Source organism: Topomyia yanbarensis, chromosome 1 (assembly GCF_030247195.1).
Source record: "Topomyia yanbarensis strain Yona2022 chromosome 1, ASM3024719v1, whole genome shotgun sequence".
Taxonomy (NCBI): Eukaryota; Metazoa; Arthropoda; class Insecta; order Diptera; family Culicidae; genus Topomyia; species Topomyia yanbarensis.
This window is the reverse complement of record NC_080670.1, coordinates 171,149,332-171,161,642: the sequence shown is the minus strand read 5'-3', so window position 1 is coordinate 171,161,642 and position 12,311 is coordinate 171,149,332. Positions and strand designations below refer to the sequence as shown.

Here is a 12,311-nt window from a genome sequence, read left to right as displayed (position 1 = left end):
GGACCGGCTGGCGACGATTATCGAAGTACTCTTCCCGTCTCGAGCCACAAGCCCCTGGCACAAGCACGACCGAAATGGTGGCTCCGGTGACGAATGAAGAACTACTCGCAGTGGCTAATTCCCTAGCAATGAACAAAGCTCCAGGGCTGGATGGAGTTCCAAACAGCGCTCTCAAGGCAGCGATCATAGCGAACCCGAACATGTTCAGGCTAACTATGCAGAGATGCCTTGACGAGTGCCGCTTCTCCGATAGATGGAAAAGGCAGAAATTGGTGTTGTTGTCGAAGCCACCAGGCGACCCATACGCGTACAGACCAATCTGTCTGATTGACACGACTGGCAAATTGCTTGAGAGGATCATCCTCAACAGGCTAACCCCGTACGCAGAAGGTACGGACGGCCTGTCAAGCAACCAGTTTGGCTTTCGGAAGGGTAAGTCCACAGTGGACGCTATCAACTAAGTGATAAAGACTGCCGAGATAGCGATCCAACGAAAAAGGCGAGGTATTCGATACTGTGCGTTAGTGACACTCGACGTGAAGAACGCATTCATCAGCGCAAGCTGGGATGCCATCGTGCTCTCGTTACACCGGCTTAGCCTACCGGTGGGTCTGTACCGGATCATGGAAAGCTACTTCCAGAACCGCGTACTGCTATACGAGACCGATGCCGATCAGAAAAGGGTTCCGATTATCGCCGGAGTCCCACAGGGCTCGATCCTAGGCCCGGTGCTATGGAACCTCATATATGACGGGGTTCTGAGACTGAAGTTCCCTCCTGGGGTCAAGATCGTCGGCTTTGCCGACGACGTAACCTTGGAGGTCTACGGGGAGTCAATTCCTGAGGTAGAACTAACTGCAGAACACGCGATCAACACGGTGGAGGAATGGATGAGCGCGAGAGGCCTGGAGCTCGCTCAGCATAAGACGGAGGTAGTTATCGTCAACAACCGCAAGTCGGCACAACATGCAGTTATCCATGTGGGAGAAGTCGTGATCACCTCACAGCTTGCCTTGTTGCTTGCGTTCATCCGGCGTTTACGACTCCTCGTAGCGGGTACAGTCTGCCCGAACGTAAAGTCTCTGCCTTTAACGAATTGTTTAAAGTGGCATCCGATCGTGCGTAATTTGGACATAGAAGTGGTCATTGGAACATAGATCGGCAAAGACAGCCCACCCGCAAGATCCTGCTAGCACTCCCGAGCAGATAGTGACGTCGATCTTCCATGATGATGAAACTTGCTCAATGAGCCGCTGAAGTTTGAAACCCACATTTCGAGTACTACCGGGAATATACAGCAATATAGTGGTGAACTGGACTAGTTAATCTATCCGGTGGGCGAGACCATTAGTTCGATATCCAGAGATATCTGTTAGTATGGCACATCGACTCGGATGGCCAGACCCAGAATTCTGTAGATGTTATCTCCGCTGGCGGCATCCCACGAGCATCGGTATTCAAACTGTGATGCCGGATTCATCTGATCTCGGGTGTGCGCCTCCTGCAACACCAAGCAGATGGGTTGCGTCTGAGCAAGCATCCTTTACAGATCATCTAGGCATCCTCGCATGCCGTTTGTGTTAGCCATTGTTGTTGGCTTGATCGTCGAAGCAGTGGACTAAAGGTACGCATAATTGTCGAAGGCATTGTTGTGAATGCCTGTGTGAGATATACAAACAGCAGACAGTTCCGTACTAAGTGTATCAGTGGACGAGCTTTCCCGGGGAGAGACCGGGTATCCCGCACCTATAGCCGACGGATTGGAAAGGGGGGACATTGTTACAGGGCGGAACGTCCCTGCTCAAGGCCGGCACAGGCAAATGGCCACTCGTGTTGTCGCCGGTCATATTTTGATTCGAGCTAGTAGGGTCTGCGGTGGGAGAACGGATTCTGTTTCCTGGTTGCTTCCATGCTAAAGACCCTTCCAGCTGCACCTGTGAGCGTAAGTTAAGTTGGAGTTAAGTGTGCCCGGGCCTCTCGCACCAACAGCCGCCGGAGGAGTATCACTACAAGACGGAACGTTCCCGGTCAGGGTCGGCACGGGGAAGTGAGCGTCACAGTTGGTGATGGTGACAGATGTATTGGAATTTAGCTTGATCGGCGTGGTACACTTCTTCGTTGGTTTAAATAGTATCGGGTATCAGGAGCAACCGGGAACCGGGTCAAGGACTCGTCGAAATTGTTGCTGTTGGTGCTTGTTGTAGACGTACCAGTTAAGGATTATTTCCGGTAGTCCGCCGGGTACGGGGGAATCGGGCTACTTGAGCCCTCGCTGTTGTTAAACTGGTTGCTTGCTCTTCTCTTTTCCGTTTCTTCGATTTCGCTTGACGATCGCCTGTTCTAAGGTGCGGGGCGCTGGAGACGGTCGTAGTTCCCGTCCCGTGGGGTTGCCGTCTTGGTTGATATTCTGGTTTCCGGTCCGATTGGCCTGTGGTGGATGTTTGTGAAGCGGTAAAATGAATGCTAGTTGGGGTATTAAAGATGCTTCTCTGTGGTGGTTTCAATGGTCCTGTGACGACAGCTTTCGGGGGTGCATCGTACGTATCCGAAACTTCCGCGATCAGGGTCGACAGAGGCAGATATCTTTTAACATTGCAGTCAAATTTTATGTTTGTTGTTATCCCAGTTAACATCCTGTTGTTGGTTCAGAACTAATTGGAAATTTCAAGTGACGCTAGGGGCACGGAGTTTTGTAGTGCTTCGCAATTCGAGATGTTCCAAGCTCCGAATAGTGAAGGGCTGTTGTTGTGGGAGCTCGATCGGGGTAACCTTTGCGTTTTTGGTAGGATTGGCTCTACGGTTATTTTTGTTGGGATTGGGGATGTTTCACCGTCGCCTGCTTGGCTACGATTATTTTGTGGCTTGCGTTCGTCCCGTAGTCTGAGGTCTCGTTGATTGACGATTCTCGTATTGGCGTTTTCCGGTTCTGCTCTTACTTCAGTGTGTTGGTTAGCTCTACTCGTTTCGTTAGTAACCTCGGATAGTTACTGTTTGGTAATTCCTAGCTGCCGGACAGCTTCCGCCAGGTGACTTTTCATGCGTAATAATCCGCCGTCTCGGCCGTTTTCCGTTGACGGAATAATCTATTCCGCCTTTAGCGTAGTGATTTGTTCCTTTAGTCTGGCGATAGTACAGTCCTTCTCGTCTCCTCTCGAATCTGAATAGTCTCGAGTCTGCTCGGCATAGCTGGGTCCTCTGCGGTTTTGTGGGATTAGTGCTTTTGCTTCAGGATTTGAAATGTTTTTGAATACTTTCATTTTAATGATGGCCTTTTCCTCCACGTATTTGGTACACATTTTTATCTAGTTGGTTGCTCACCATTGCGATTTATCGGGCCGTTGGGTTGTCTCGGTCTGATTGGTGGTTCTGGCTGCAATTTAAGCCAGTTTATTGGTTGAAGTAAGCTAGTACAGTGCCTAAATTTGCAACAGCATAACATACACGGCGAATTGGGAGGAAATCAAACCGCTTTTGGGCTTAAGCGGATGGTGGTAGTATAAAAATACAAGATCTCAGTGTGCGTATTTTAAACGTCATATATCTCAATGGAATCTTCCGTGATGCCAGTTTACATCCATGGTTTGCTAGTTTTACTATTTTTGTCTCCGCAAGTCTCTGTATAAAGTGTCTATCTACATTTGTAATTGTTGGTATTGCGAATCTTTTCTTAAATCCACATTGCAACTTTTCAGCCATGCGCCAACGGGCCAAGCGCCTATCTAATTTGCATTTGTGCGAGTGAGAAAACGTTTTGACGTTTGTTTGTTGTTTCGATCGCACTCGAGTGTTTTCCATATAGCAACAATTCGACGAAATGCTACATTATCTCGAGATATACAATATTCGAAATTCGTTAATCCTCGTATCGTGGAATAAAAAGAAAATGTTTTGCATGATTCCACCGCATTGTAAAGGACTATTTTACCGGATGTACGAGCTACAATTCTGAATTTCCTTGCCCTGTAGCTTCTCTTCTGCCATTTCCTGAACTCGCTCTGCTTCCGCGCTCATTATTTGCCTTGGGAAATTTTAATTTTACAAAAACATGTTTATTCTATGTACATATTTCCCCCAACTCCCAGCAAATTTATAATCCATTAACTGGCATAATTGGCGGTATTTTACTTCTCGAGCGAAACGCATAATTAGTGCCAACTGAAAGCCTCAGCGAAGAACTTTACTTACAATCCACTCCGGTTCCTGGAAATTGAAAGCAAAACAAAAACCAGCCTCCCAGAACAGCCAGGTTTCGTCCGACCAACGAACATCCCATCAATAAACAATTGTAGGAAAACTGGAAAACAGAACGGTAACTCCTTTCGTAAATTACCGACAGTTTGTAGAAGGTATACCCCTCCGGCACGGGCAGTCAGTCAGTTAGTCAGCGAGCAGACCTGAGCCTTGGCCCTTATGAAAATTGAGTCCTGTACAGCATCGGAGCCAGATGCCAGGATAATTGATGTTCCGAATCCGAATGCGGAGGGCAAGGAAAGTTCGACGTTTTCTATTAAACGCTTCCGGGCCCTGGGAAGGATGGTGCGTTCACTGGTGCTTCTGCCTCTGATGATGGTCGGGTTTTTTCGTTCCCTTCTCGGGGCGGTCGTTTTCATAGCCAGATGAAAGAGGACTTCGGAACGAGATGGAAGCATTTTGAAGAGCTACTATGATGCTTGTTGTTACTGCTCCGGTTGTTGCTGCTGCTGCAGGGAATTGGTTTTCCCCTCGGTGCACTTGAAAGGAGTTTTGTTTCTGTGCCTTTCCCGGGGGTAGCGGTGGACTTATCGAAACTGCTGGCAAACTTCTCATCTCGTTGAACTTTGAACAACAAAACAATATGGTCCCGGGAACGTCAGGAAGCGCATTCATATTCTTTGGTCTCTGGTAAAATGAGGCGGAACAGGGGTGATGGTACCGATCAATAACAGTAATTAGAATTGTTTGTTTTTTTCTTTATACCGGTCGTAGCCAAGAAGTATGTGGAAATGATAGCATTCGAAAGGGATGGGTCTTTGTTTAGAAATGTACAGTCAAATGCAAAGGTAATACTAATTGAAGAGGGTCAACCAATCAGCTGCACAAAATATTAAGACAAAAATGGGCGAAATTTTTTTCAGAAGCAACTCTTCTATCAAAATTAAATGCCTTAAATGCTAAGACGATTTTCACAATAGAATTAATTGCCGTTAAAATTTATCTCTTTTCTGGAAACGTTAGCATTTCTTTAAAGGATTTTTACAACTGTGACTTGGGAATATGTTACTATGTTTTAGTTTGTGGTAAAGCTCTACTTTATCGACCCCGGCTTTAGTGGTAAAATATGATGATGAGTTATGCTCCATCAATCAAAATACACTGTGTTACAAGCGTTACGTTCCGAGCCCCAGCTCGACCGGAATGACATTTGGTGCGCTCTTTGTTTACTTGGCTGATCAGCTGCTCTTTAGACAACCTGTGAACAGCTGATCAGCCAAGTAAACAAAGAGCGCACCAAATGTCATTCCGGTCGAACAGTGGCTCGGAAAGTACCGCTATGTAACGCAGTGTGTACTGGTTCATTACCGATCATGCGTGGAGGTGCAACGTCCAACTTCTACCAGCAGAAGGTAAAAGATTTTTCACATTTTCTTTCGATCATGTCCATATAAGCCTGCGTAGTCTTAGTTTTCCGTTCTATGTTTACAACAGATTCGCTCTGGAAAATCTATCCGTGTTTCAATTCCATGGCTTCCATTTCTCTTAGTCTTACTTATGCTAAAAAGTCAACAAATATGAAACAATTGTTTGGAATAGTTCAAAAATTGATTTAACTGCAACCTATCCAAATAACTCGAACCTATAAATATGACAGCGATATAAGTCTTCGGCATCAGTTGATTTGTTGATATAGGAAAGCTAGCAATCAAGTCCCTTAAACAAAATGATTTTCAATTCTCGTTATCGTTGTCAACGATATCGATTCTTGAATTGCAAACATTTTCAACCAGCATAGTTTCAAATCACCACCGCTTGAAGCATTATTGCGCTGGCGAACAAAAAAACTTACCGATGAAATACAATCATTTCAATTTCATCCGGGAATGCCGGCTTACTAACAGGAAGCGAATAAAAAATGAAAAATCTCAGCCCTGCGCATCAATCTCGCCCAAGCTCCACCACGGTGGACATCAATCAAACAACTTGAAGCAATAAATTAAATGAATTAAATTACAAGCTGCACGCTGAAAAGCTATTATTTTCATCTTCACCTAGATTCCACTTTTGGTACCCCCCCAGAGCCAGTGGAGAGTTCCGTCCTACCATGTTGATTCTCAATGAACGCAATGAATTTATTTCCGGAACCGGGGAATGGCAGAATTACGCAAATTAGAATCCCTACCGGTAGCAAAGCGACGAAGAACTCGATGTGACGGAAGGATGGAAAAGTTTCTGTCCGAGTGAGCTGCCGAATTTTACACGATAGCCTGCGTCAACTTGTTCAACAAAGGTATCAACTTAAATGATGCGTTGTTATTATTTATGGCGAAAGCTGAGAGCAGATATTAAGCTTCGTTCGCTTTTAATTTTATACATAAATTGGAGGGTTCAGAACCGATCGACCCTACTTTTTGTATTTTTCATCACAGGGAACAGACGTCTGTTTGGAATGTTTGTGTTGTGTTCAAATAAACTGTCTATTTTCATGTAGTTTGGTGCTTGCCACCAGGTGCGCTACTGCATTCGACCGATTTGACAGCTGATCAAATAGATAATTCAAAATGGCTGACGCGTTTATAATTCTAGTTTAGCAACGCGTTTCACCGGTTTTTCCATTGAAATATTTACACAAGTATTTTATGCTTATTCGTTGAAACATGCAAGTCTGTTCTCTGTGCCGCTATCATCATCACTCACGGGAACAATTCGGGCAAATTGTTTACAGTTCACTTCCCAACCCTCGCTCAACTTTGGAGTTCGTGTTTGATGGGGAAACATTATACGGTGGAAAAGTTTTTGTGCAGGTAATGCGAAAAAAAATCCGTCCTCTGTTAGTTCAGGTACCAACCTGTTTGATGGTCGGGGTACTCGCTCGCTACTACAATAGTAGAATATTAAAACAAAACTATTCGCTGCATTATTACAGCTCGCAGCGTTATAACGTTGTCATTTGGGAACACCCAAATGAGCATTTATGGGGGTAGGGAAACCCCCGTAGCAAAAACGGTGATAGGGAAACAGAGGGGAGTTTGATGTTTTGTGACGAATTGTAGAAAAAAGGGGTAAACACTCATGTCAGACTTTTTATTTTATGTTGATCGTTGTCACATTAAACGGACATTAAAAACAAAATATTAACGAAAGAAAATTTCTGTAGATCTTAACTCATAATAGAGTAGATGTCTACCCGACCAATTAGTGGCTCCCAGGGTAATAGGGCTTTATGAAATGTCTGAAAACAAAAGAAAACCGCACTAGACGAGACTAATAAACATCAGAATCGTGGCGTAGTGAACCCGAACGTTTAATTGGACAATTAAACACTTGCCTCGGAAGACCGCAGCAGCATCGTGCAAAAAAAAGCTTGAAATTGCCAGCAATTCAATTATCGCGTCATGGGCGTAATTAGCTCGGGATAATTGCAAGGGCTAAATTACCCCCAACAGAGCCTTCAATCTGCGTCCCTGGGTAAACAAGAACGGATGTGTTTTAATTCCTGTACAGCTCATAAAATCATATTACAAATTGAGACGGATCGGATAAACAACAATAACGACACGGTAGAGTGTGTTGCTACTGAGAGAAAATATCACACACAACAGGTGTGTAGATCCAGGCTTGCAGTTGCAGCCAGGGTTGCCACTATTTTTCAAAGAATATCGGGCAGATCAACTAAAAATGTCTGGCAAAATCTGTCACTTAACAGCGAACTCAAAGTTAACGAAATTTATCAATCGATTTTTGATAAATTTGGAAAAATATACACCAAATTTCCAAAATGTGTATGCAAACACTTCTTTAATTCAAAAATCTGACAGAATGGGAGTTTTGTCTTTTTATCCGGAAGCTGCAGAAAACTCTGGCTGTGCCAGATAAATCTGGCATACTGGCATCCCTGGTTGCAGCACCACTTTTAGTACAGCGGACAGCCACTTTATACACAAACTTGCGGAGACAAAAACAGTAAAACTAGCAACCAGGAATGTAAACTAGAGATGGTCGGGTTCGGGTTTTTGGACCCGAAACCCGGACTCGACCCGAACCCGGCGGGTTCGAGTACGATAAATTTTAACTTCTCGGGTTCGGGTCGGGTTTTCAAATTTGAATTTCACGGGTTCGGGTCGGGTCCGGGTTTTTGAAATTTTAAACTTTCGGGTTCGGGTCGGGTTCGAGCTATTCGAGTTTGAAATTTTTGGATTCGGGTCGGGTTCGGGTTTTGAACAGATTACATTTCTTGACACTGTTTACGTGTATACACAACACCCAGCCCTTTTTTATAAAATATAATTATTACGACCACGCCTTCTATTGAACTACCTTGATCCTAGGATTACTAACATGTGTGGCTAATTCGATAGGCAGATATAACTATACGTATATGGTGCTACTTCGGGTACAAGTGATTCTATACTTGAGCCTAGGATCCAGCTCGGGTGCTGAAAATTTAAAATACAGTGATTTTATCAGCCACCGATTTAATCTACAACCGATTTGATCAGCTTTTTGATCGGATTTTATCAGCATTATATGAAAAGTAGTCGATAGTTTGATGGGTTCTAGCAGACGAACCAGGTTGAATTCGAGTAAATCCTTTCTTGAGCATATTTTTCTCATCTTAGAAATCCGAAAAATGCAAAAAAAAATTTTTTTCGTTTTTTTTAAATTTTGCACTGTTAGACCCAAGGTGCTTAGAGTTATAAGGTGATTCGTCTTTGGCAGTAACTAGGTGAGGTGTGAGGTAAGCGTGCAGTAAGCTGCGGAGTAGAAAAATGACAGCGAACAACTTTGTTTACATACCGAAATCCAAGCAAACATGCATGGGGATGTAGTAAACAATGTTGTTAGCTGTCGTTTCTAGACCCAACATGGCTGATCGGCGATTTCGAGGATCGTATCACCTGAGAATAAAAGCTCCTTGGTTAGACCCCCTTAAGGGAAATTTAAGCAAAATAATTAGGAAAGGTCTATATCTAGAGACAAAAGAACAATATTTTACACACTTAGATTTTTTCGACGAGTACCGCGAAATTAATTGCCGAGATTCCAACAGCTGAGCTCTCGGCGAAAATCTCGGTAAAACATTTGTTTGCCGAACTCCCGGTAAACCAAAACTTTGTGCAACTGTGAAGCTTTACTGAGAACTTCGGTAATATTTTACCGAGATATACGGTGGTTTTTATACCGAAACTCCGTGAAAATTACCGAGCGCTCGAAATTATTGCTGTCAAAGATTGCCGACAATCTCGGTAAAACAAACAATTTCATTTGCCGATTTTTGGCGAAATTTGCCGAATTCCGGTAGCTACGTCACTACTGAAATTTTATAAATAATAAGTTTTTTCTTGCATTCCAAAAACGCATTTAACGCGTTATTGGTGGGATGGTTAATTAAAATAGACAAATGAAATGACTAACAATTGTTTTGATCATAAACCTCTATTTAATAATTTACTGTAGAGACCGTACAAATTTTTCACCAGTTGTGCTCAAGTTCTCGGCGGATAACATAACTGCTTTTAAAAACATAAAAAATTGTTTATCGTTGGGCATGCACTTGATACCAAAAACATCGAAGCATTCGCAAAATCGCAGAAACGATGTGGTTACGTCGCTACCAACGGGAATATTGACTTCTTTCCAGGATATAAAACACTGTCCTCCCCGTTGTAGCAATTCTCCGCGAATGGACAGCACCGGAATCAGATTACTGGTTGGAAGAGGATCATCAACCTGAATAAATTCGAAAAGAAAAGAAAAAATAAATATATGAAGGTTGGTGATTGCCGTCGATAAAAATTTGCCTTAAAGAGTATCTAAGCAACGATAATCCAACCAGGCTAGTGCAACATGATTTATTCGTCACACTATATTTTTTATTTCAGTCTTGATTAATTAACTAACTTACACATATCCATTGAACCACTCCATTAAGGGGATTGTCCATCGCTGCTGCTTCCTCACGCATGCGTTTGGATCCTCTGGTTGGATTTTTAGTGCGAATTATAGCCAATGTGCGAAAAAATTCTACAATAAATAAAATTCAGTCGCAAAAATCTTAATTTTTTAAAATTATCTACTTGCCGTCAGCAATCTCTTTGAAAAGGTATTGGTGAACTGTCAAAACCTTCGCCTGCCACATCTGCCACTGGTCAAGGAAATCCGCTTTTGGTTTTTTGATTTTACGGAAATCATTGTCAATCTGTAAATAAAACTATAAACTGTAAAGATCGCCCGATAATCAATTTTGAAACATTTCAACAAACCAATTCACCGTCGTAGGCTGAAGCAGCAGGGAAATCCTCCAGATATTTGTAAAACTGTCCGTTCATCCGATACTTGTTTCGATTTTTGAAAGTAGACTCCCAGAGAAATGTGATCCGATTCTTATTTTCAGGTGATGGTACAATGAATTGAAACTCTTCGACCTATAATAAATTTTAAACATAAGTTCACACAATAAGTAAACAGCCTTACCAATGCATCTTCATCAACTATGCTGGCATCCGGTTCTTCATCTTTGGACTCAGCTTGTGATTCTTGCTTTGCTCGTCTTTTAATTATTCGTTCTCCAGATAATTTAGCAAGGTATTCCATCCGGTAATGTAATTTTCCCGCATGGGCTCCTTCTCCTCTAGCGTTCTGATAATACCACAATGCCTAAAAAATGATTAGTTTTTTCGTAGTAGTTTTCATAGCTCGTACAAGCTGTGAATAGGTTTCTAAAAATTCAAAAAAAATCTGCAAGGCTATTAACAAGAACATAACCAACTTATTTATAGAATACTTGTCATAATTACCTGTGGTACTTCCGAATTTGCTGATTTCAAAATTGGATAGGATTGAACGAGTGATATTGCCAAAAGGTTTTTATGAAACGAAGTAACCCGCCTGAAATAAAGTTGAAATTACAAAAGTCATTTTGAATAATAAAAACGAACATATTTTATAGTACTTACACTCCGAACAAAGATTTGAGGAAATCACATAGCAAGTGAGTTATAAGCTTTATAGTTTTATCGTCGGGGCTTTTATTTTCCTTTAATACTTCGATTATTCTCGTTCCTTGATTTGTTTTTGCAAAAATTGTGTCGACGTGAATCTCCTAAAATAAAACATTTGCATTCATTTTGTTTGAATTTTCTCTCCGCCTGTCTCTACATCTCTTTATATATTATTCTTCCTATTAAACATATAGAACCAACAGAATTTCTGTGAAACTATCCGGAATCTGATTCAGAATTCTGATTTCTAACAGAATTCTTACAAAAATGCAACAACCAATGCACGCTGAATCGGTTATAGTATTTCGGCCGGAGCTCTGATTGAAACCAGACAACCGCCCTAATCAAATCACTGGTAGATGGTATTTTAGCCTCTTTCATAAAATATCGCTAGATTGAATTTTTTTTCTTAAGACCTTTCGAAAGATAACTAGCCACTAGTCGACATATTCAAACCCATCCGAAATTTGATTTGAACTTTTGGCTGACTTTGATTCGAATGATGCAACCGATTCAATCGGTTTTTTATTTGAGCCAGAATCCCATAAAAAATCGACCAATTTTCCAAATCAATTTTCAGCTGGAGTTGTTTACATTTCGGTTATTGAAAACAAAAATGTTTGAAATCGAAAGATGCAATCTAGTTAGAATACGATTAAATATAGTGCTTCGGACAGTGGAGAAGCAAAACATTTAATTCCATCGAGTTGTGCATTGCAAGAGTGATTAAGAAATGTTTCTGTTTTTATGAACTCAAATGTATTATAGTTTTACTTACATGCTCCAAGGACATTCCGTGATACGGGTCGTGACTACTGCTCGACCCTGGTGTTGGTTCATCAGCTTCTAATGCAGCTTCAGTATTATCAGCTGAATTTTCGAGATATTCTTCAATTACTTGGTCATCTGATACGCATTTTTGGATTTTTTGAATGGTTTTAATCAGCTTTGTTGTTAATTTAAGCCGGGCAAAATCGGTTTCATTTAGCGACATGAAGAGGTCGTATTCCGTGATTTCTTCATCGTCTGAAATGGTAATATGATGATGCATAATCTTAGTGAAAACATCACTGACCAGATAATATTTACAGCTAATAGTCCTGACAGTAGAAACGG

At 42.1% G+C, this 12,311-nt stretch overlaps 2 protein-coding genes across 4 annotated transcripts in view; one reads left to right on the top strand and one right to left on the bottom strand.

Annotated features, from left to right (window-relative positions):
- Positions 1–12,311, top strand: part of LOC131681153 (uncharacterized) — a 1,013,105-nt gene that overhangs the window by 132,911 nt on the left and 867,883 nt on the right. The window lies entirely within an intron of this gene.
- LOC131676086 (uncharacterized) lies at positions 9,643–12,246 on the bottom strand. Its single transcript, XM_058955215.1, has 8 exons — positions 11,974–12,246; positions 11,151–11,296; positions 10,992–11,082; positions 10,669–10,851; positions 10,458–10,619; positions 10,276–10,393; positions 10,100–10,218; positions 9,643–9,924 (listed from the first exon to the last, which is right to left on the bottom strand). Exons 1-8 carry the CDS (start codon positions 12,244–12,246, stop codon positions 9,643–9,645), a joined length of 1,374 nt encoding a protein of 457 aa, XP_058811198.1.